General features: G+C 47.7%; 1 protein-coding gene across 1 annotated transcript in view; it reads right to left on the bottom strand.

The window, feature by feature from the left end:
• RANBP10 (RAN binding protein 10) overlaps positions 1–25,483 on the bottom strand; it is a 62,185-nt gene that overhangs the window by 20,799 nt on the left and 15,903 nt on the right. The window contains exon 3 of the mRNA XM_012660566.1: positions 18,249–18,301. Coding sequence (XP_012516020.1) covers positions 18,249–18,301 — 53 coding nt within the window. The remainder of the gene's footprint in view (positions 1–18,248; positions 18,302–25,483) is intronic.

Below are 25,483 nucleotides of genomic sequence, written 5' to 3' on the forward strand. Positions count from 1 at the left end.
TACGTGTGTGTATGTATGTACACATGAATATATCCAGTATTTGATTTTTAGATAATCACTTGGTATCCTGCAACTTTGCTAAACTCATCAATTAGTTCTGGTAGCTTCTTGGAAGACTCTTTGAGGTTTTTTTTTTAATATGTATATAGATGATTATATTGTCTGAGAACAAAGAGTTATTTCTTCTTTTCCAATCTTTATGCCTTTTATTTCTTTGTCCTGCCTTGCTACACTGACTACGGCCTCCAATATGACGCTGAACAGAAATCACGAGAACAAGCCAGGTGCAGTGGCTCACACCTGTAATCCTAACACTTTTGGGAGGGTGAGGCAGGAGGATTGCTTGAGGCCAGGAGTTTGAGGTTGCAGTAAGCTATGATGATGCCACTGTACTCTAGCCTGGGTGACAGAGCAAGACCCTGCCCCCCCCCAAAAAAAATCATGAGAACAGAAATGAAACCTTTGAGTGTACCAAGGTTTTATACAAGAGGAGGGGGAGTGAAGAAAGTCATTCTGGGAGGAGGAGGTATAGGCAAAGGCATGAACGCAGGTAGGATGGGGTGGGGGTAGGAGCTGCACGGGGGGGGGCCAGCCTGGCTAAAGAGCAGAAGTGGAGCCCACAGGGCCATAGCAAGCCCAGGACCTGCACAGGGTGCCAAGCTGACAGGCTGGCAGGCAGGTCTATTCCCCAGGCAGCCCCTCTAGGCAGCTCCCCCAGCCTCTGCCTGTCTCCTCGGGGTCTGAGCAGCACGCCCATGGAACATGCTTAAGCACATCCCTCCCTCACAAGGGTGGAAGCACTGCCCTGGGAGGACAGGTCAGTGGGTGCAGGGTACTGGAGGATCTGAGTAGGTCAGAAAGGGCGGGGCTCAATCATTCACAGTACCAGTGTGCCTGTGGGCAGGGTGAGGGCACAGGTGTGAGCAGGCTGGAAGCAAATGTGTGGTGGTGAGAACATAAGGATGACAGGGCCAGGGGTAGACAAGGGAGGCAGAGCACATGACTGGAGAGACGGAGTAGACCAGACCCTGAAGCCCAAACTCTGCCTGCATTTGGACTAGTGAGCTCAAGGGCAAGTTGCCCCTCATGGTCACAGCACTCATCCCAAGCCTTTTAGCCAGGAAGCCTCTAGTTAAACAAAGATTCTCCAGAGCCCACAGTGGCCAGAGCTGAATGGCTCTCAGGGATGGGTAGAGGGCCCAGAGCCCTGCTGCCCCCTCCTGCATCTTCCCACTGCATCACGAAGAAACCAGCGTGGGAGCTGCTTGGGACTGGCTTTAGTAGGGCCAAGGCCTGTACCTGGAGCCAGGCTCTGTTCTCACCTTCCTATTCCCCAGAGACACTGGAACTGCCTGCCTCAGGGGACAGATTGCTGGTCTGAGCATCAAGCCAACTCCTAAGCCCACCAGGCTCAGCAGTGAGAGGCCTTCCTTTTGCTGGTGGGTATAGAAATCAGTTGACATCAGGGAACTAGCTCCTCTGGAGCACAGAGATGCCCATTCCCCCACCAAGAGGCAAGCTGATGAGGCTACCACAGTCAAGGCCTCTCCTCCGGCATCAACTCAGGAGGCCCTATGGCTCCTGACAGCAGCGCCTGTTCCCCTGGTCTATAGAAAGCTATAGATGAAGGGCAGTCAGCTGGACAGCAGTGAGGAACAAAGTGACAATCATCCCTCCAGCTCTGGTCCAAACTATGCTTGATGGCCCAGACATGCCCACCAGTTTCCTCAACTCAGGATCTACACCCATGGGCCACGCCAGCCACAGCAGTCCTCCCATTCCCCTAGCCCTCATCCCTCAGGTGGAGCATGGGCACTTTCCACATGCAAGGCAATAAGTGACCACAATGTGTCAACCTATTAGGAGAGTACCACATAACCTGTGTGTGTGTGTGGCACAAGTATTGCCAGGGGTCTGGGATGCTGGAGGACAGGGTGGGGTTCTCCTTAATGCTGCCTGAGCAGCAAGTATAGCCTGCCCTGAAGCCAAGTCCACTGCTCACGTGGCCATGGGGGCACACAGCCCAGCAAAGCCACTGCCCATTCCAACCCTCGCCAAAGAGTCCTTCCAGAGGGCAGCTTGCTGATCCTCTGGGTCCTCCCAGAACTATGCCCACAGGCTAGTGGTGCCCACTGGTTCCTCCCCTTTTACCAAGGCATCAATGTCCAATGCCAATGCCTGCTCCTTGAAGTCTCCCATGACATTCTTTGGCCTCCCCTAGCACGCTGCCCACATCCATGGTGCACTGCCTGGTACCTCCCGAGCCTCTTCCATCAGCAGTCACTGTTCCTGGGACTGTCCCTGCCCCTTCTCCCAAAGACTACGAATTCCTTGGGGCAAGGGCCACATGATCTCATGACCTGTTCCCCCAGTGCACAGCATGTCAGGAGTTCAAGAGGTGAGACAGGTGGGTGCACACTCACATATGTGTATTTGTGTCCCACTGGTAACCAGTCCCAGCGGCCAACTCACCTCTTTTCTCACACAAGGATGATACTGTGTGATAGATCTTTTATGCAGATTTTACTGTCCAGGAGGTACTAGACAAAAATTGAAAGATTTTCTTCTATCACTTTCTCAGACCGGAGCAGTAGATACTCTAGAAAATCTAACAATAATTTGGCCATTTGATTTATCAAAGCTCATGAAATCACCAGAAAGAACCATTCCTACTTAGTCAGTGACTCAAGGATATTTGGGAGATATTTTTGTCTCTGTGTATGGGAGTTCATAACCATTACCAAAACAACAGATGCTTAAATTTTCAAAGGCTTAAAATAAAAATTTAAGTATTTTAAATACTTTTCTTCAAAAATAAACTATATAATTATTTTGACAAAACTAACATAGAATTTTTAGATTTTTAACTCTGGCTATAAATACGGATTTTTAATTTAAACAACCAAAGAGCTCAATAAAAAACAAAAATTTATTTAGAGTCAATTCAGGATTCACCATCATCTCAGTCTGGCTGGAAAAGAAATGTTTTCCTATGTTTTCAATTCCCAAATGATTTATCGATTTATATAGATTTGTCCAAAGGAAAGAAATGCACAGTACCTATGGTAGGATGAGTATGGCCTGCCAAAGATGTCCTCAGCCTAATCTCCACAACCTGTGACTATGTCACCTTTCGTGGTAAAAAGGATTTTGCAGAAGTGATTAAGTTAAAGCTCTTGAAATGAGGGAATTATCCTGTATTATCCAGATGGGCCCAGTGAAATCACAAGGGTCCTCATAAAATGGCAGATGCCACATGGGGGGCTTTGAAAGATGTGGGAAGGGGCCAGGAGTCAAGGAGCACAGGCGGCCTCTAGAAGCTAGAAAAGGGAAGGAAATGGATTCCTTCCTAGAGCCTCCAGAAAGAACGTGGCCTTGTAAACACCTTGACTTTAGGACTTCTGTTCTCTAGAACTGTAAGAAGATTATTTCAAGTCATTACTATTGTTACGGTAGCAACAGGAAGCTAAGATGGTACTCTGTGGCTGTAGAAGAAGGTATTGAGCATCTGGAATCATCAGTGCTGTGAAGCAACACCTCAGCCCCCTGTTTCCTGTTCTTGCAAGTGTTATAAAGTTAAAAGTGTTTCCAAGAAAATCACAGACCTGCAATATACCTTCAATTGAAGCTTTCATCTTATGGCCAATATTTTTTCCAAACACAATTAAGAGCCTGTGTTTGTATATGAGATGTGTACCTTATATCTAAGTATGTGTATATAAGTACATGTGCAAAAAGGCAGTTTGGGGTTAAAAGCAGAATGTTACACACCTCATTTAGTAACAGTGGCTGCAGCAGCAACATGGCTTATGGCCATGGTGCTACCTTCCCATCTTCTGGAAACAACAAACACCACCCACTTGCCACCAAATAATTAATGAAAGCCTACTCACCTCCTTAGACCCTAGTTCTCTTCACTACAAAATGATGGGGGAGGGATTAGACACTGTTGTCAAAGGGCTCTAGATATCTACTTGTAAGAAACATTCTAAGACTCTAGCCCACTGGCAGGTTTAGCAAACCCCATATGAGGGCTGAGAAACTGGGGCGCTGAGAGGCTAAGTGAAGGCCTGTGGTCTTCTGGGTAACACTCTCGGAAGCTCACTTCTTTCTTCTCAGGGCACCCAGGTGAACACCAAGCAGGTACCTGCAATGGTGAGGTCACCTCCTCCTTCCTGAGGTGGCCCCCAACCTGGTCACCTGGCACTGATGCTCAGTGAGCCACCCTTCCCATTAAGAGGGTCCAGCGGCTATGCCTGGGTGAGCCTCCCTCCAGCCCCACCACCCTCTGCTTCAGACATCCCCTTCCCTGCTTTTGCCCTGAAGCCAAAGTCAGCAATTTTCTAAACAGGGACCCCAGTGGTATGGGCAGGCACCCCGCTCTGGGTGGGTCTGGTGTGAGGCTGCAGATGTGCCTGGAAGTCAGTGTTGTCACCTTCATGGTGAGGCCAGACAGCTGTTTAAGAAGGTAGTGGGATGTGAGGGCCAGAAAAGAACATGTGGACACAGCTGCCTGGGTCAGACCCTGCAGGAAGTCATGTCCAGCTGGCTCTGGGTCAGGATGACTGGGGCTACACGATGGGGCCAATGCTCTGACAAAGAATGCCACCCAACTAACCATTCTTCCCTCTCCGAAGATAATAAGCCTTGTCACTCCCAGGAAGAAGTGATAGCCAGCCAGCCTGGCACCCACACAAAACAGCCTGTCCCCAGCCATGTCAGGCACCTATCAGATGCCAGTGATGCAAGGAGAAGCCAAGCCACATGGGGCCAGGAGGCCCCGGGTGCCCAGTTTAGAGGCTCTGGCACCACCCACTTCCCCTGCATCATCACTCAGACGGAAAGTCACAGTCACAGAAGTGTGAGGGTGGCTGAGGAAATGGTTCATCACCTTGGCACTCCCAGATGCCATCCTTGTTTACAGTGCCCTACAGGTGGGCGACTCCCCATGGGGTGCCAGGGACTCTAGCATGGTCGCTCCAGAAGCCCACCCACACCACTCTCATCTGCCAGGACACATCTAGGGCCTTAGGCCCAGGGCAGCTGGGAATGGAGAGGACTCCTACTGTCGAAGGCAAAGGCTTCCACGTCGTCAGCGCATTAGCCGGGAACCCTGGACGGGGCTGGTGCTGTGCCTGCCCACTAGGTTCTGGTCCTAGCCCAAGACTGATCAGCACATAGGGGCCAGCCCGTGCCTCACGCACAAAGCTAGCCCAAGCACTGGCCACCAAACCAGTCACCTCTCCCCAAAAAATGGGTCCCAGTCATCGCTGGACTTTGGGTCAGAGAGACTTGGATTTGAATATCAATTCTGTCACTTCTTAGCCCCTGAGTTCCCTCAGGTGAATTTCTCTCTCAGGGATAGTGAAAGGATTATATGAGAATGTTGGAGGGACATGAGCCCACAGGAGACACCCACCAGCGAGATTCCTTTGCCATCTCAAACACCAGCTTAGTGGTGAAGCCTGGGCACTTCAATTTCCTGCTCCCTCCTTCCCTGAGGGAGTGGGCAGGGGTGGGGCTGGTCCCTACCCACTTCTCCCAGTGAGCCCATCAACAGCAGGCAGCCCCAGACCTGCTCCACTCTTGTTTGTCTCTAGTTTCCTGGGGAGGCCATCTGACCTTTGCAGCACTTGGCAGAGTTCAACAGCCATGCCCAATGGCTCTCAGAATGTCACTCTCGAGGCTGGCTGTGGAGGGCAGGGTGCTGGGCTGGCATGGCCAGGGTTCTTCCCGAGCCTGGGGGCTGCTGAGGAAAGAGCCCATGTGCCCTGGGGAGCGCATCATGGCAAGGCTGCTCCACGAGGGTGATCACTCGCGCAGAGCCATTGCTCCCCAGAAAGCCAGCAGACAGATGCTTTCCCTATAACCTCACCAGTCCTGAAAAACCTGACAGGACCCACTGCCTGGAGCAGCTTGACCATGGATAATGGGAATGCAAAGGAGATTTTTTCATTCAGCAAATGCCATGAGGTGGCATCAGAGAACACTGTCATGGTACTCCCATGGCTCTTACCCCGAGCTTTTGGAATTTTGGAACCAAGAAATAGGATTTATGTGACCCTAAGACTTCTGGAAGCTTCAGGAGGGGCAGGCAGTGCTCTGGGCACGGGATCTTCTCTTCATGGTAGCTCGGCATGGAAGCCATAGAAAAGGGGGGAGGAGAAAAAGGCTGCCTCTGCAGGTAGCTTATAACACCAGGGGCTGACACCAGGTGGGGCATGTCTTCCTGCTGGCACCTAGGCCCTCCACTAAAATAGAGCCCTGGTGTCAGTTTGAAACCATGCACGGCGTGAGGGACAACGTAGCTAGCACCTGCACGGAAAGGGGCTTTCCACAGATTATACCCTCCCCACCAAAAAGAAAGGAGATTTTTGATGGCCAGGAGAGGCCCAGACAGAGGTACCAGGATAGGTCTAGCTGGGTCTGAATAGGACATGAGTCTGATGGCATCGAGTACATCTGGAAAGGCTACCTGCCAACACCTTAGGTCCCCACAGAACAAGCTGGGTCCAGGATGAACCAAGCTAAAGAAAGGGATGGTACTACCCTTAGCCTGCAGGACGTAGGGTCTCTCTTCTAGGGTTGAGTTTGGCTTTTCCTTGTTTCTCTCTGAGCTCCTTTCAATCCTCTGGCGAAAGTCAGTGGATGGGTGACCTCTGTGACTTTGCATACATCCTCAGATCCTGAAAGATGGGCATGCACAAAACTTCTCCCAAAAGAGTCCCAGGACATGTACTGCAGTGTTTCCAGGGTCTCTGGATACAGATCCCCTCTGCCTAGCACTGGGAAGGTAAGGGACTGAACGTTAACTAGTCTCCACTCTGCTCTACCCTGATGTGGACCCAGCCTCACCAGAGGACACTTGAGAATCTGTTTTCAGAGACTGAAAAACTCAGGTTTCAGAACTGGCTCTACTGCTGTCGATGAAACCTCTTATCTAAAAGGACTTAACTTGCCCTGAAAAATACAGTGTTAAGTCCAGAATTTTTACCTCTATGAAACAGAGGTGAGAACTACTACTTGGAAGAAGAAAATAGGATCCTACAGATAAGGAATCCCATGCCCAGGAATAATCATTTCCAGGTCTGACTGAATTGCCTTACTTCAAAAGGCTGCCTGATGTGCTGTGGGTGAGGGAAGCCCACGGAAAAGGAACACAGGCATGGCTGGCCATAGGGCCAAGAGTGCTGTTAACCCAGGGAGGAACGGCAGGGAAGCAGAGGGTCTCTTACATAAAACGAGCTTCTCAGTAGGGACCACAGTGGGTCCTGCAGCACTGACACCATTAACCACCATGCGACCCACCAAGGGCTTTCCCCAGCTACCCACCCTGGGGCCCAACTGCTGACCCACCCTCTGTTCTGGTCTATCCTAAAGAACCCGTTTCTGCTCAGAGCTATAAGGACTCTGGGCATCTACCCCTCCTCTCACATCCACGTCATTCCCCAAAGGTATCTCAGACAGAGAAAGAACAGCATGAGAAAGGCACAGGGGCTGGGCAGCACCAGGCACACAGCCCCAGCCTCTCCTCCCACAACCCTGGTCTGGGCAGCTGCTCCAGCGGCTTCAGAGACTCTCCCGGCTGATCCCTTTTCCAGGCAGGGCTGCCTGGAGGCATGCTACGGGCTTGAATTACAGGGTGACAACCAGTGGGCTCCGTCCTTCTACCAGCCTCGGTCAGGCACTGGCTTATACAGTGCCTGTAATCACTCCAGGGGAACTGAGACCTATTGCCAGGTGCTCCACTGGAGTCAGGAAGAGGGACACCAAGAAGCCCAGCCAGGCGCTGATGGCTCGACTCACCCAGCTAAAGAGAAGCATAGCTTCCCACACAGAGGGACCGAGCAGCCCTATGGCAGATCCTCATGAAGCATTATAGGTCTTGGCACGAAAGATGCTCCAGAGAGAGGTGGTGGTTAATGGTGGGCAAAGCAGGGGCTCATCAGCTGTGCACAATACAAGTCTCAGCCTATAAGCAGGGGGACAGAAGCAGTGCCTGTTTGGCAGGCACAGACAGACTACTGGAAACCCATCTACATGTCAATATTCTCTCAGACAGCCACTGCACACAGCCACCTGCTACCAGTATTTGCTCCAAGTAGACACCTTTCACTGCATATGCTGCACTCTTAGGAGAACAGAGAGGAAGGATCTCAAACACCCTGTTATTTATTTTCAGTGCTTGCCACATGGGCAGGGACTAGCCTCTACCAGGCATAGACCCCTGGTGTTCTGCCCTGATCTCTTCTATCAGCGGTTCCTCTTGCATGGCATATGCAGATGTGAATTATCAGCTGTTTGCAGAATGTGTTCTATCCAGTAGAAGCTTCCTGCTGTGCCAGTACTCCCAACAGCCCACTCAGAGAAGGCTTGGTAAGGTAACCTCTAGGGAGCGGAGAGGATGCTCACTTGATCATGACCATCTTGTGGAAGGAAAGCAGACAGCCCCCGCTCCATACACACATCCCCTCTCTTCTCCCCACCAACCCCAGGCCGGGGCCTGGTTGCCAGGCACCACCTGCTTCAGAAGGTGTATCCCCATCCCCAATCACGGGCTGTGGTTCTTCCAGCCATTCCAACAGTTGCGGTCCAGGAAAGTATGCCTCAACGGGCCTGATGCTGCTTTGAGGGGTTGTAGTAACTAAGGTAATGTATGGCACACCAAGCAAACAGCTGCCTCCTCCACAGAAATGGGAGGAGGAAGATATTAGCTACCCAGCTCTGATGCAGCTGGGCCTCCTATCAACAGTATGAGTGCCCCTGGCTCTGTCTGAGGCACAAGACACAGAAGCGAGATTAGTCTTTCCCCAACCCCGTCAAAGCACCCGGGCTTGGGAGAAGCCCAAACCCTACTCTCCATCCACAGCCCTGACTTTCTCACCCTGCTTCCCCAATCCAGGATCCCGGCCCCTGCCCTTCCCTGCCAGCTCACCAATGCAAGGGTGGGGCCACAGGCACGCTCACCTGCCTGCAGATCATCCTGACCTGCTTCCGAGTCATTTAGCCAAGGGTTCTGACATTCTTATTTTGGCACCACACCTGCTCCTTAGTTTCACCCTTAAGGAGGCCAAAACACACCTTGCGAAAGGTAAACATCAAAACTTCCACATCTTCCAACAGAAACCTCTGACCGTGCAAGCTAAGACATGCCTATATACTCCCCAGGAAAGTTTGAGCACCTCAGCCTCACTGGAGAAGCACTTTATGTCATCATCTACCCCAGGGTCCAAGTGAGACCCCAGAGTGCCTGCCTTCTGCCCTGACAGCTCTAGAGGCAAAATGTCTTTGCTGAGTCAGTACAACCAAGAAAACACTGAAAACACCAACGTCCTGACTTTAATCGCCCTGCCATCTTCTTCCATAATTCAACTCCAAATGTACTGAACATGTCTACTAAAACACAGAAGATACAAGCACTTGAGAGAAAAGGTAGTTTTGATTATAGCTCATTCCACTCTGATATATAAACATTCATAAAAGAACTTTTTTTTTTTTTGAGACAGAGTCTTGCTTTGTTGCCCTCGCTAGAGTATAGTGACATCATCATAGCTCACTGCAACCTCAAACTCCTGGGCTCAAGCGATCCTCCTGCCTCAGCCTCCTGAGTAGCTGGGACTACAGGTATGTACCACTACTTCTGGCTAATTTTTTCTATTTTTGGTAGAGATGGGGTCTCACTCTTGCTCAGGCTGGTCTCGAACTCCTGACCTCAAGTGATCCTTCCTCCTCAGCCTCCCAGAGTGCTAGGATTACAGGCATGAGCCACCACACCCAGCCCATAAAAGAATTTTAAATGTCCAGGTACTTCCTTCTTCAGGTAGAAAAAAATATCCTTTCCCAACAATAGCTAATATTTATGTACCCCTTTTTCATGTCAGGCACTAGTCTAAACACTTTATATGAATTAACTCATTTAATCCTCATAACCATCCTATATATGAATTAGATAGTAGCATCACTTCCATTTATAGATGGGGAAACTGAGCCACAGAGTGGTTAAGTAACTTACTCCAGGTAACCCAGCTGCCAGGATACAAATGCAGACACTGTGGCTCCAGAGTCCATGGCCTGCTGTTCCACAAGCTGACCAGAGCCCTCGACCTCTGCTTCCCCATACAACCAAATGTTAGCCTAGCTGATGCACTGAGCCCTGACATACAGAAAAGGGAACACCAGCCTGAGCAAGAGTAAGACCCCGTCTCTACAAAAATTAGAAAAACTAGCCGTGCGTGGTTTTGCACGCCTGTAGTCCCAGCTACTTGGGAGGCTGAGGCAAGAGGATTGCTTGAGCCCTGGAGTCTGAGGCTGCAATGAGCTATGATGATGGCACCATACTCTAGCCTGGGCGACAGAGCGAGACCCTGTCTCAAAAAAAAAAAAAAGAAAACAAAAAGAAAAAGGAACAGTCACTCCTATGGGTAGAAGTGGAGGCAAAGCCCCTACACACAGTCAGAGCCACATGGTCAGGGCAGTGTGGTGAGGCTGAGCTCCACATGAGGGCATCTGCAAGCTGAAGGCCGGCTACAGCCCAATGAGACCTGACTCAAGACTGGTTCCAGAACCACAGTTGCCCATCACGTTGAGGAAAAGCACAGCAAAATGCAGGAATGACCTCATCCCGAAGCCCAAGTGCATGATGCCAGGCACTGCACTCACCCTGGGGGAATGGTGATAAAAAGATGTGGTCCCAAGGAGCTCACAACCCAGTAAGGACACAGCTGGGAACCGTGAAGGAGTCACACAGGCAAGGTGGCAAGCGTCATCACAGAGAAACGGTTAGGGATGAAGGGGTTGGGTAAGGTTGCAGGGAGTGTCAAGGAGGAAGGGCTCGTGCGAGTGCATGGCATGTGTGGAGGGAAGAGGTGGCCGAAGATGAGGCTGAGCAGGAGCCTGTGTCCTCGGGGCACAGGAGCCAGAGGCCCACAGCAGGCAGGCACAGTGCACACAGAGTGGGGAGCAGAGGCCTGAGGTAGAGGGATCAATCAGGAGGCCACGGGCACAGCCAGTGGAGAGGCAATGACAGCACAGATGGAGAAGGGCAGACAGATTAAAGAGATGTTTGGGGAGTAGTGGCAGAACCACACCAGAGAGAGGGGGAGGGAGTGAGATTACTCTGAGGAGTCCGACTTGGGGGCCAGGGTGGACGGTGGCTGTCAGCAGAGATAGGGAATGCACGAGGACCTGGTTTTTGCAGGAAAATAACCTCAGTTTGGGGCAAGCGGGTTCACTGTCTGCTGGACCTTAAGCAAAGAGCTGAGGTTCCTTGAGGAGGTACGGCCTGCTCAGGGGCAGAGTGCAATCAGCGGAGTGACTTGGATACTCCCACCTGGAGGGCCCGCCAGCTGCCCCTTCACTGCTCTCTCAGGGTCTGGCAAAGCACAGCCACCACTCATATGCCACACGCGTCTTCTGGGTCCCTCAAGAGAAGTGAGTCCTACCTCTGCCACCCCCACAAAAAAAAAAAAAACAAAAATCAAAAAAAGGCCGCTGTCAGGCCATTTTATTAACACAAGCATTCTTTTTTTTTTTTTAAAGACAGAGCCTCGCACTATCACCCAGGCTGGAGTGCACTGTCATGATCATAGCTCACTGCAGCCTTGAACTTCTGGGCTCAAGCAATCCTCCCACCTCGGCCTTCCAAAGTGCTAGGATTACAGGCATGAACTACCATGCTTGGCAAAAAGCATTCTTGAAACAAATTATCAGCAACACTCTGAAGGCACACCACAGCACAATCATTCACTACTCTCAAGATACCAAGTCCAGCTGAATTACCTCCCAGCGGGCTTGTCGTGCCATCCTATCCTCCCCATCTCTCTGGTCTAAGCTACTCCCACACTCTTCTGGACCCCTGAGGCAGTTTGAGATAGTCTCCTAACTGGCCTCCCTGCATCTGCTCCTGCCCTTCCAACCTGTGCTCTGCAAGCCAATATGGGCAGGTGACGCCCCTGCTTAAACCCCTCAGCAGCTCCCCATAACACCCAGGGCAACCCACACTCCTCACTGGGCCCTGCTGGCAACCTGGACCAGCCTCACTGGCCTGTGTCCACTTCCTCAGCACCCAGCTCTTTTCTACCTCCTTCCCACGTGCTGCTCACTCTGCCTAGAACCTTCTTTCTTTTTCCCCAACTGCCCTTCCCCCAACCGCCCTTCTCCCACCGCTTGTCATCCTACCACTCCTGACCTGACTCCTCCTTATCCTTCAGATCCCAGTCTGAATGTCACTTCTTCAGGAAGGCCTGAGGCTAGCACACTCTCATGGCACCCTGTGCTATCCCTTCATGGCAATGACCAAAATGCAAAGGGACCACCACAGGGTTATCTGTTAAGTATCTGTCTCTCCATAGGGACAGGAACTGTGTCTGTGTACTCTGTGCTGGGCTCAGGGCCTGACACATAGTAGGTACACAATAAACCAACAGGGCTGTCATGGTTATAATGAAATGAGATATTATCTGTAAAGCATCCAGCACAGACAGAGCCTGGAACCTAGGGGCACTTGGGCACCAGTGGATCCAAAAGAAGCAAAGTGTCTGGGTGGCAAGAAAGATTCTCTGCCACTCAAGGCTGTGACAGTGCCAAAGAACAGTTCTCCATGGAGAAAAGAGCTGCTTGGAGACAGTTCTCCAGAAGCTCAGCAGCACAGGGAACCATCGCAGAGCTGTTAATGTTGCTGTTTCCAATCAGTGCCCTGCCCAGGGAAAACGGACCTCTAAGGAGACAAGACCTTCAGTGACAAGAGTTTCCCTGCAACACTGAAAGAGTCACCCCAAATGGCTAACCCTGGGCTCCCCTGGCCCGGGATCAAGGCTGATCCTTTTCGTTCAGGTGGCCTCTTCTAGGATGAGAGAGGGTTGCCTTCCATTGCTCACAAAGAATGCTGAAGCAGCAGCCTGACACCTGTCCCCATCCAGCAATCCAGGCTAGCTGCCAGGACCTGAGGAGGGATGGCTCCCGGGCACTTTACTCCCACACCCAGCCGGAGGGCTCGGTGCATCCCTCGGGTCTCAGTTCTTAGGCTTGCCCGGAGCTCCTCGCTAGCATCTGGTCATCCAGTGGCTCCTGCTCAGAGAGGACTAAGCACCGCCTCCCCGTCTTCCTTCCGTGCCATGCAGAGTCCATACACCTAGCTCCAGGTGACCTGCAGACAAGAGCACAAAGGGGCCCTTGCCATCTACTGGGGACCAGACTGCCTAGAATGAAAGAGCCTGGAAAGGACAGGCTGTCTTCTTAACTCAGAGCAGACCCGCATGCCCGAGGGAGGCGTGTGTTCTCCACGCACTCAGTGGTTACTGTTCCTAAGCCTTGCTGTCCAAGACCAGCCCACTGCTGGTCCCCATTTCTTTAAACAGCCCGATAAGTCACTCGGTGGGTATGCTGATTCCAACAGTGCAACAAGCAGGAGGGACTGTCCACAACGACATGCTCAACACCCTTGCGGGACAAAACATGAGGAGAGAGTGTGTATGCTGGAGAGGAGGTACTCAGGGTGGCTGTGACAGACATTCAGGCAGCCAGAGCTGCCACTCTCTTGACAAAAAAGAAACCCACTTCATATCTGAGTCACGATACATAAAATAAATTATATATATGTGTGTATGTAAACATATTCATATATACATATATATAAAAGAAACCCACTTCATAGACAATTTCTTCAATGCACAAAAGAAAAAAACAAAAGCAAGTGAAAAACCAAGGGCTGTGTTCATTCTTCCATCTCCAATTTTCTTCTTTGGAGGCCCAAAGGGCAGCTACCAACATACTAAACACTGTGATAGGGAGCCCACGAGTCACAACAAACAAATACAGCAGGCAAGAAAAAAGGATGACAAGCCGGGCGCGGTGGCTCACGCCTGTAATCCTAGCTCTCTGGGAGGCCGAGGCGGGCGGATTGTTTGAGCTCAGGAGTTCGAAACCAGCCTGAGCAAGAATGAGACCCCATCTCTACTAAAAATACAAAGAAATTAATTGGACAACTAAAAATATATAGAAAAAAAAAAATAGCCAGCCATGGTGGCGCATGCCTGTAGTCCCAGCTACTCGGGAGGCTGAGGCAGGAGGATAGCCTGAGCCCAGGAGTTTGAGGTTGCTGTGAGCTAGGCTGACGCCACGGCACTCACTCTAGCCCGGGCAAAAGAGTGAGACTCTGTCTCAAAAAAAAAAAAAAAAAAAAAAAAAAAAAAAGGATGACAAAAATTAATGTCAATCTGAGCTCTGAGCCTATAAGACATGTACAACTGCTCTTGTGTACATGTTGAAACAGGTTTACAAACCCCCTTTTCACCAACACAACACAGCCCAGACTGCTAGATGCCTACTCAAGGCCAGCAGGACCGCGTCAGGTTGTAACAGGCATGGCAAGACCCATGTCCTTACAAACAAGCCAAGTCGAGCACATAGCCATCTGGCTGTCCAGGGCTGTGCAGTGGTAGTCCGGGAAGGCCCACTCCCTGCTGTTCAGCCCTAGTGGGTTTGTGAAGACAGAAAAAGGAAGAAACTCAGTATTCTCCCCACTCCCCTGTCCTGGGAACCTTCAGCCACTTAGCTCCTTTTAGCCAGGCTCTGGCCCAGTTCCCTAGGGGAAGGCTGAAGCCAGCCAGGCTAACAGTCCATGTCCATGCCTATAGTTAGTGGCCACAGTGCTAACTGTATTAAAACATTAACACCCCTCATAAATAGTACCAGAAGCAAAAACAAGCATTTTCACAGAGATATCTGTAAGCACTGGACAAAACAGAAAACTCCTCCAGACAAACACAAATATCCAATAAGTAGGAAAGGTTGGTCAAGCATCCATACAAAATGGTTCCATGCAGACCTACAGATGACGACCAAATACAGGAAGCAAGAGTGCGTATGCCACCTACTTGTGCACACATTTATCTCAGAGGGGGATATGAATGCTCACAAAGACCCTTTGAGCAAACGGGGATAAACACAACACTGACTGCAGATAGCTGAAGCCCCAACTGATGTCCAGCAAGCATGGGGACATACCGACCCTCAAACACCTCATCTAAAATTAACACCAAAGTCCCAAAATCTGGACCCAGCCTAGGCCACCACCACCATTCCCCTCGCACCAGCCACACATCCAACCATCCAATCAGCCTTCGTCTCAACCAAGGGCCTCTTGGAAATCAGAAGCAGCTAGCAGAAAGGCTTTAGCAGCTATCATCCTCCCCATCAAAATACATGCAAGTACCTTTGGGTGTGTTTACGAATGATGATGCTTTCCGTTTTGGAGAATATATGCTCATCACCAAAAAATGTAAAAAAGTGATCCCAGAAAGTGGAGAAAGCACAAAGGGGGATTCTGACCTTGCAAACCCAGCACTGGGATGAACAGTGGCAGGCCCACCATCACTCCTGAGACGGGTACTCTCTACTCAGCCCCCACATCTGCCCTGCGCTGGATCTGCCCAGATATTCAGCTAGCCACGTATCCTGGGAAAGTCAGAGGCACCCATCCTTCCCAGGGAGAAGCGCTATCTAAATGCAATCTGATTCCTACTTTCCACCTTACGGATAATCATGGAGATGATCAGATACGGCAGGAAGGAAAACCCTGAGGAGCTGGCAGGCAGAGTGAAATGAAGACAAGTGCAACACCCACTGAACGCTTAGGCCCCTTTCTCCTGCCAAAAAGAGATGCATCAGTGAGAAAAATGGATTTTCGTATAATTTTACATTAGCAATGTCAAAGCACATTACCAGCAGCTGGCCTTAGGGGGGCTAAAAGTCTCATTTTTTTAAAATAAGAAAATGGTCTTATTCCTAATTTTTAGTTTCCATACAGCTTACAAATACACTTTTACTCTGACAATGCGGTTTCGCAACTAGTGAAGCAGTTGCACTATCACTCATAGATACAGGTGGGGAGACAATTAACAACTACTTGTGTTTCTCTACATAAATTATTCTTTTAATATCATTTTTTAAAAACAATTGCAAACAGACTACATACTATTTGTGAACAAGAGGCTAATTAAGTGAATCTCTTTAAACACCAATTGCATAATAAACATCATATTATGAACATTTACATGATTCACATCAAAATGATCATATCCTAAAATATATTCCTTTTATTTATTTTGACTTTTATTTTTTCAGACAGAGTCTCGTTGTCGCCCCGGCTAGAGTGCAGTAGCACAATCATAGCTCACTGCAACCTCAAACTCTGGGGCTCAGGCTATCCTCCTGCCTTAGTCTCCTGAGTAGCTGGGAGTACACTCATGCGCCACCACACCCAGCTAATTTTTTCTATTTTTTGGTAGAAACAAGGTCTTGCTCTTGCTCAGACTGGTCTCTAACTCCTGACCTTAAGCAATCCTCCCTCCTTGGCTTCCCAGGGTGCTAGGATTACAGGTGTGAGCCATCTCACCTGACCAACACATTCCTTTCAAAGGACGGATTTATCAATAAAATATTACATATCCTTTAATACTCTAGTACAATACTTCTTCATTTGCTACAGGGAAATTAACTGTAGGCCTAGTCATCAGCTTAATAAAGGATCCTTTTCCATTAGTGTTGAAAGACAAATGTGACGGTTTCTTGATGCAGGGGCATTTGCTTTTGTTTATTTTGTTTTAATTTCATTTATATTTTAAAAACAGGTAACATTCACAAGAGCGAAAATTCAAAAGCTTTGAAAGTGAAAATTTTTCCTTCTCAATCTTATTTCTAGCTACCCATCCCTTCCCAAGAAACAGGCAACATTACACGTTTTTCTGCTTTCTGAAGATGTCCTATACATGTATAAGTAAATACAGATATGTTTGTTTTCTCTCTTTTTTTGCACATTTGGAAGCATATTATAAACAATTCTATACCTTATTATTTTTCACTTACCAATATATCCTAGAGATTACTCCAAATAGGTACCTAAAGAGCCCCCATATTCTTTTACGGCTGCATAATTTTCTTTTGTGAAGATTAACAAAAATTTATTTAACCAATGTTCAAGGTTGCTTAAACTACCATCCAAAACCAGACTATAGTAGTTAATTTTATATATTAAGCCCATAAAAGTCTCTTTTCTCCACTACTGAAGCAGTGCGAAAGTTCAAAGAGTATATTTAGAGCAAAGAAAAGATTAAGAATCAGTTTACCCTTGATAGGAAATTATTTTTCCCTGTTCACTAAGAGGCATAGCTGTAGACACTATAGACACATCTACTGAGCCAAGACCAGAAACTTATATAACAAACAGCACAGCCACAAGCTATGCAAAGAAGTCAAACATGACACACACCTTCTCGTTAGTAACGAAAGACCAGTTTTCACTTAGATCAAAGCAAGAAAAAAAAATTATATTCCTGACAATTAGTTGAATCCTAAGCCAGTCTAGATTCCAAGTATTTCAAATTAGTCCACTAGAGAAAAATCTGTGATTGATATTAAACATAGATTGGAAAATATATATACGGTATGTTACTCCCTCTTTGGAGAAAGCCAGTTGCCTTGTGTGTCACAGACACAAAGAGCAGAGGGCCAGGGCAAAAACACAAGGACTCTGCCTGCCTCCATCATGGTATCAGGACAGCTTGCACCATGTCACTTCTGCCACTCAAGGGACCAATGGACTTAGGATTATCTTTGGAACCCGTGGGCTCATGGTGGAGCCTTCCTTCTCCTCAACTGTACCCAGCCCAGCACTGGGTATGAACTGCTGGGCAGAAAACAGCTGAAACTGTGCCAGGCTGCCAGAGGAGGACCATCAGTAGGGCCCAGGCCAGTCCACTAATCTGAGGCTGCTGTCATCCCAAGTCTTACATGTATCCTCCCATTTATTAAGAAATTGCCTCAACCATGGTTCCACGTGGAAGGCCACTTAAAGACTTTGATCTTTAACATGGTGAAGTAATAGGAGCCAGGGTTGGCAGTAGTCTTCCTCCCAGTACATGCCTGACTCCCAGGCTGGTCAGCAAAGGCCAATAAGAGCAAGGGCAACTGAGGCGTATCCCCACTGGGAGCAAGCTCAGGTCACCTGGTTTTGACTGCAAACAGTTCAAATTCCATGACTGACAATCACTCGTCCGTCAATTAGTTTTTGGAAAGGAAGCCCATACCATCCCGGCCCAAAGGTCGCCTTTCAGGATCCTCCACCCAATGGCTTGGCTTGAAGTAGGTGGCCAGCAAACAAAGTCCTCCCCAGCCTTACAGCTGCCACCATGACTCTCATCACAGACTGGATCAGGGGAGGAGAACAAATGCTCTCTTAAACAGTGACTCACCAGGAAGTCTGTTCATGTTTACACCTTGAGCCGAGAGTCCTATTCCCATGTACCTTCAAAAAAGCACACACAAAAAATTTTTGGTTAGCAAATGATTATGTATCTTCCTTCTCAAATATTTCTTAGTAAGAGATGGAAAAATGAGAAAAGCAATGAATGTAGACACTCTTAACATACTAGTGATTCTTGGAGAACCTTTACATTTTGATTTTCTAATAAAACGCATATTAATGCCTCATGCAGCTGGTGAAACAGAGGCTAGTGTATGTATGTAACCATGAACCACTGGCATCAGTTTTGGAGGAAAGTATCACGAAATCATGGCTTCCAGTCCCTTGGCTTTCTGGCTCTAGCCAAGGCAGCAGAATCTTTTCCTGAGAAGTGCCTAAAGTAGCTCAATCCTAGGTAGTGCTTGGCAGAGCAATGAATGCAAGGTCAAACCCACAGGGACAAGCCACTCTGCAGCAAGGACCAGGACACGGAAAAAGTACAGTCAGGCTGGACCTGTATAGGATCATCATTACCCTCCCCCCACACATTCACAATGGCCTCCCAGACCATGCCAAGCTGGGGGTTGGTGATGCAAAAGGCCTCCGAGACTCCCCAATCCTCCCATCCAGGTTCCTAAGCAACTAAGCTGCCACATCAAGATGGGGACCATGCTGCAGCAACTCTGTCAAATATGTCTTAGTGACACTCATGAGAAGGCAAGGCAAAAAAAGAAACGAACTTTTTCTTTCATCTAAATCAGGGGTCCCCAATCTATGGTGAGTTGTATAATTACTTCATTACATATTACAATGCAATAATAATAGAAATAAAATGCACAATAAATGCAATGTGCTTGATTCATCCTGAAACTATCCCCACAGTCCCCGGTCCATGGAAAAGTTGTCTTCCATGAAAACGGTCCCTGGTGCCAAAAAGATTTGGGACTGCTGGTCTAAATGTTTGTAGCATATAAAGAAATCGGTATTTCCCTAAGAACTTAGAAATAAGAGAAACAAGTCATTGCCTTCTAAGAGTAAAATACTAGAAACCCACACATGATGCCTGATGTTAACCACATATGAACATCAACAGGTACCTGAGGTGCTCAGAATACTCAAACTACCACCCCAGAAGGCTGAGGTATAACCTTATGGTTGCATAACAATGTGAATACAATTAAGGCCATTGAACTGTATACTTGAAAATGGTTAAAATGGTAAATGTGATGTTATGTATATTTTACCACAATAAGAGAATTTTTTTTAAGAAAAGCAATTACATGGGCTTGCCTTAATTTGCCCATTTCTAAATGGCTATACATCTATATTCTGATTATCTCCTACTTTAATTCTGCAAGGAACCTTGCCACCTACATTTCCCCATCTTGGACTATTTCCTCCCTCCCTGGCATGCTCCACACACCCAGGTACCTGTTACCTAACTCCCAGGGTCCCCATGCCATAGTGCCCCTGCTCCTGCCAGTCCCTAACCTGCATCAGATGTCCCTTTGCCTTTCTCTGGCTGGCTGCACCATTGGATTTTAGGGGAGCAGCCACTACCACCCAAATAGAGGATCAGGCAGGAAGGGAAGGCTCTGACCTACCCACCTTCCTCTGAAACCAACCATTTCCATCATGCTGGGTGGGAACCAGGAAAATACACAGACCAATGGCCCTGATATCTCGGCCCACAGGGCTTAGGGGAAAGGGGAGAGAAGGGAAAGGAACAAAGGAAAAGGAACAGCACTTCAAAGAGAATTCCACAGTTCAAAGGGAAGTCTTCTGCTTTGTTTTATTTTAAGCAGCATTTGGGACACAGAGTTGGATCCTTAAAGGTCAAAGATGTGGACCAATACAGCCTATAGCTGGACAGAACTGCTCAGCCCTTCCCAGAAACACACAAACTACCCGCCACCTCCTGCCAGAAGGGACTAGCTTCAAGGACCATCAGGAGAGGCAGTCTAAGCCTGCTGGCAGGCTTCCCATTAGATTAAAGTTTGTACATTTTCCCAGAAAAATAGCAGCCCAAATAACCAGCTTCCTGACTTTGCATGGTAGAGTGCCAAAAGCTGGTCTCCATTCCCTTGATGCCTTAGCTCTGCAGTCCCCAACTCCTAGCCTGTTACCTGTTAGGGACTGGGCCATAGGGCTCCGCCACCCCCTACACCCCCACCCTGTGGAAAAATTGTCTTCCTTGAAGGCAGGCAAGTAAGCGAAGCTTCCCTAAGTGAGTGAAGTTTCCCCACTCCCCATTGCTGTCATCACTGCCTAAGCTCTGTCTCACCCCCCCAACCCCTCAGCCCCACCCACTGCCTTAGCTGACCAAGAAACAAACCACCCCAACTGCAGGCACCAATCCAACTGGCACAAGTGCAACACAGCCAGGGGTTTCTCTGACTTGGACACCAGCTACTCATCCCACCCTGTTCAGAGGGGCCTGGGCCTGTGCCCAACACCACATGTGGTCCCATCGCTGGCATACAGTATAGACTCCCTGACACAAAGATAAGGGTCACTCTGGCAGTGACCAGGCATAACTCTTCCTGGGTGACCCTTGACCTCCCCTATTTGCACTAGCTTTAAGCGGTCTAGAGTCACCCAGGAAGCACGCGTGCTCCAAACACCAGTTGCTTATGCCTCCCCATCAGTGAAGCCTCCTCCGTCTCTAGCAGCCAGCCCTCCATACCTTTCTACACACTGCTTCACAGGGGGTGTGGGGCTCACTAGTGGATGGCCCGTGGGCTCTATACAAACCCCTTTCTCAACTTGAGAATCTGAGTGGATGAGCTGAGGGTAGAGAGGCCAGAAGAAGCCGACACCCACACACGGTAGGCACCATGCCACCTCCGGGTGTCAATGACACAGAGAATAGCCCCACAGGAGACCAAGTTGCATGCTCAAATGAGGTCAGAACAGAGTCAGGGGTCAAGGGGAATAAGCCTCAACTCCTCAAACACTGGGTGACATTAAGCTGTTTCCAAAAGTGTAATGTTCTAAAACTATAAAAGGATACAGCTTTCTATCTTCTAGGAAGTCTTTGGGCACTTTGAAGACTATTATCCAACCAATCTGAGATAAGCAAAGCAAGAAAAAGAGCTGTAAGGACACTGTGAATATGTTAAAAAAAAAAAAAAAACCCACTGAATTGTACACTCTAAATGGGTGAATTGGATAGCACGTTAAATTGCATCTCAATAACACTCAACAAACTAGGAGTAGAAGGAAACTACCTAAATACAATAAATGCCATATATGAAAAATCCACAGCTAACATCATACCCAATGGTGAAAGACTAAAAGCCTTTCCTCTAAGATCAGAAACAAGAGATAAAGATGCCTGCTTTCACCACTTCTTTTTTTTTCTTTTTTTTTTTTAATTTAAATGGAGATGGGGGTCTCACTTTTGCTCAGGCTGGTCTCAAACTCCTAAGCTCAAGTGATCCTCCTGTCTCAGCCTCCCCGAGTGCTAGGATTACAGGCATGAGCAATTGTGCCCAGCCTGCTTTTACAACTTCTATTTAACATAGTATTGGAAGTTCTAGTCAGAGTGATGAGACAAGAAAAAGAAATAAAAAGCCTCCAAGTTAGAAAGGAGGAAGTAAAACTATCTCTGTTCACAGATGACAAGATCCTGTATGTGGAAAACCCTGAAGATTTCACATAAAAAGAACCTGTTGGGTAGTAACAGTTACCCTATCTCTCACCTTCAGTTGTTATACACTAACAATGAATAAGCCAAAAAGGAAATTGAGAAAACAATTCCATTTCCAATAACATCAAAAAGAATAAAATACTTGGGAGAGAGAAAGATAAGCGGGTGGGAGGACATGATGAGTTCAATTTGAACTTGAGTTTGAGATATTTGTTGTATATTCAGGTGGAAAAGTCCAGTATAGAGTTAAGATACGTGGATTTGGGGTTTTAGAGAGAGTTCCAATCTGGAATGCTAAGTTTGGAAGTCATTAGCATTGGTGCTAGTGGACACAAAGGTATGGGTAGAACCATCTAGAGTACGTTTGTGTTGTGTAAGTTGAACTATTCTATTCTGACATGTTTGAAGTATGCTGGTTAATTTGGTAAGTTCTATAACATTGCATTCTTGCCTCTGTATGACCAGTGACAATGAGAGATGGCGTATTCTTGCTCCAGCATTTACTTTACGTAAGAAAAAAATAATGGTATTTTCTGAGCTTTGTTATTTCATACCCACACCTGTTGTTCCTTTATAGCTGCAACCTTTATCATCTTTGAAAGCATTGTTTGAGTAACATGAGAAAATGTCTTTGATAAACCAAAATATGCCATATGGAAGAGACAAAATTATGCCCTAAGAATGATTGACTTAATAAATGTTGACTCTTTCACATGTATAAACTTAAGTTTCATTAATAAATGTTTCAAACAGCCTAAAAAAAAAAAAGAATAAAATACATAAAAATAAATTTAACCAAGGAGGCAAAAGATCTGCACACTGAAAACTATAAAATGTTGCTGAGACTGGCCTGGGCAACATTGTGAGATCCCATCTCTACAAAAAATTTAAAAATTAGCTGGGTGTGGTGGTGTGCACCTGTATGCCTAGCTACCTGGGAGGCTAAGGCAGGAGAATTGCTTGAGTCCAGGAGTTGGAGATTGTATTCAGTGAGCTATGACTGCACCAATGCACTCCGGCCTGAGTGACAGAGCGAGATTCTGTCTTGAAAAAAAAAAAAAAGGAAAAAAAAGCCAGGCATAGTGGCTCACCCTATCTCCAAAAAAAAAAAGAAGAAGATGTTGCTAAAAGAAAGACACAAATAAATGGAAAGACATCCCCTGTTCATAGATTGGCAGATTTAATCTTAATATTGTAAAGATGTCAATACCACCCAAAGTGATATACAGGGATAATATATAGGGATTTAATGCAATCCCTATCAAAATCCCAATGATGTTTTTTGCAGAAACAGAAAAACCCATGTAGAATCTCGAGGGACACTGAATAGCCAAAACAATCTTCAAAAACAAGAACAATGTTGGAAGACTCACACTTCTTGATTTCAAAACTTACTGCAAAGCTATGGTAATCAAAGCAGTGTAGGACTGGCATACAGACAGACGTGTAGACCAAGGGTATAGAGATCACAGAAATACACCCTCACATGTACAGTGAGGGTGCCAATTTTGACAAGGCTGCCAAGACCATTCAATGGGGAAATGACAGTTTTTCAACAAAGAGCACTGGGATATCTGGATAACCACAGTGAAAGACTGAAATGGATCCCTTACCTTACATTATACAGAAAAATTAACTCAAAGACCTAATCATAAGAGCTAAAACTGTAATTCCTAGAAGAAAACATAGGAGGAAAGCTTCAGGACATTGGATTTGGCAATGATTTCTTGGACATGACATCAAAAGCTCAGGCAACCCAGATACATCAGACTTGGTCAAAATTAAAACTTTGGTACATCAAAGGACACTACCAACACAGTGACAAGGCTACCCATGAGATGGGAGAAAATATGTGTAAATCATGTATCTGATAAAAGGTTCATATGCAGGATATACAAAGAACTCCTACAATTTAACAACAAAGAAACAACCCAATTTTAAAATGGGCAAAGGACCTGAATGGACGTTTCTCTAAAGAACGTACACACATGGCCAATAGGCACATGAAAGATGCTCAACATCACTAACCATTAGGGAAATGCAGATCAAAACAAGATACCACTTCACACCCTTCAGGCTGCCAAGAATGAGACAATAAGGAAAGGGCATAACGAAAACCCCAAACCCAGACATGTTCTCCTGGATGTAAAGTGTAACTCCTGTGCATCTAAGGGACAGGAAGAATGCCATTAGAAGGCCACTGACAAAACCTCTCCTCTGTTGATCTCTGGAGGCACCTGAAAATGAGTTTTTAGGAGCTTCTGGGTCCTTGTTAAAATTGAGTAATTCAGTAAAAACAGGTGTGATAAATTTCTCTTTATAGAGGCTCTGGTGGTCATTCATGCCTTCCACAAAGATCTCATGCCCTATACTGTGATGGGGACACCAGGGTGGGGGTCTGGACACAGTCCCTGACCACCAACAGTTCTAATACCAAGTCAGGGGCAAGTAAGAGAATTAGGGTACACTGACTTGAAGTGGGGGATTCCCTGAGGAAGTGACGGCTGAGCCAAGACCTGGTAAAGGAGATGAGAGGAGAAAAGAGAAGCGTGTTCCATGAAGAAGCAGCAGAATGTACAAAGGCATAGAGGTAAAAAAGCCGCCACATGGTCAAGGAACTGAGAGTTCAGTGTGGCTGGGTTATAGTCTGGGCAGACCTAAAAAGAGCCAAGGCAGGAGCAGGAAACGGGTCTGTGCATGCACAGCCAGCTTGCCAGCTTAAGGAATGTGAGCTCCATGAGAGGTACATGGGGAGCCAAAGAAGAGGTTTAAAAAGGATGCAGCTGATCAAAAAGCCAGTATCTAGAAAATGGATTAAAGAGGCAAAATTGGACACTTCTAAAGTCATCCCAGTAGATGACAGGGCTGGACAGGGGCAGAGCAGAGGGATAGAATCACGTGGAGAGAGCCAAGCACTCTTTAGAACACAGTGAACTTACTGGGTGGGGGAGGGGCTACGGAAGCCCAGAACACTGTTCAGCACAACCAGTCACCAAAGAAAGGTCAATTCTCTGAGACCCACTTGGAAATTGTGGAGCCAAAGTGCTCAGGCAGCGTCAGAAGCAAGCATTCTCCAGCTCTGCTCTAGCCCTGGCATTTATGCTGTGCACCAACATCTGAATGAGAAACGTTACCTGCAAAGAGCAAATTTACTGGACAATCCCAGATTCAAATCTCACCTCCACCACTGAGTTTAGCACGTGCCCACTGGCATGTCACATGGCCTCTCAGAGCCTGCCTCATCAGCTATTACCATGAGTCCAGACAGCCCTCAGTGAAGCCATTCAACAGGATCAAAGGGGTGCCCGGGCACAGTGCCGGGAGGGCTGGTGGTGGATGACTGTACAAGCTCACTCTGTCCATCAGTTCATGCACTGGAGCCTCTTGCAGCGTTGGAATCTGGTAAAGGAAAGTAGGCCATTTTTGAAGGCCTGGGTCTAGGGACATCTAAAACAAATGCCTGTTGGAGTGCGGTGGTATAGGCCCAGCTACTCAGGAGGCTGAGGTGGGAGGATTACTTGAGCCCAGGAATTCAAGAACAGCCTGGGCAACATAGCAAGACCCTGTCTCTTAGGGCCGGGCGCGGTGGCTCA

Source organism: Propithecus coquereli, unplaced genomic scaffold, assembly GCF_000956105.1.
Source record: "Propithecus coquereli isolate 6110/MARCELLA unplaced genomic scaffold, Pcoq_1.0 Scaffold67, whole genome shotgun sequence".
Taxonomy (NCBI): domain Eukaryota; kingdom Metazoa; phylum Chordata; class Mammalia; order Primates; family Indriidae; genus Propithecus; species Propithecus coquereli.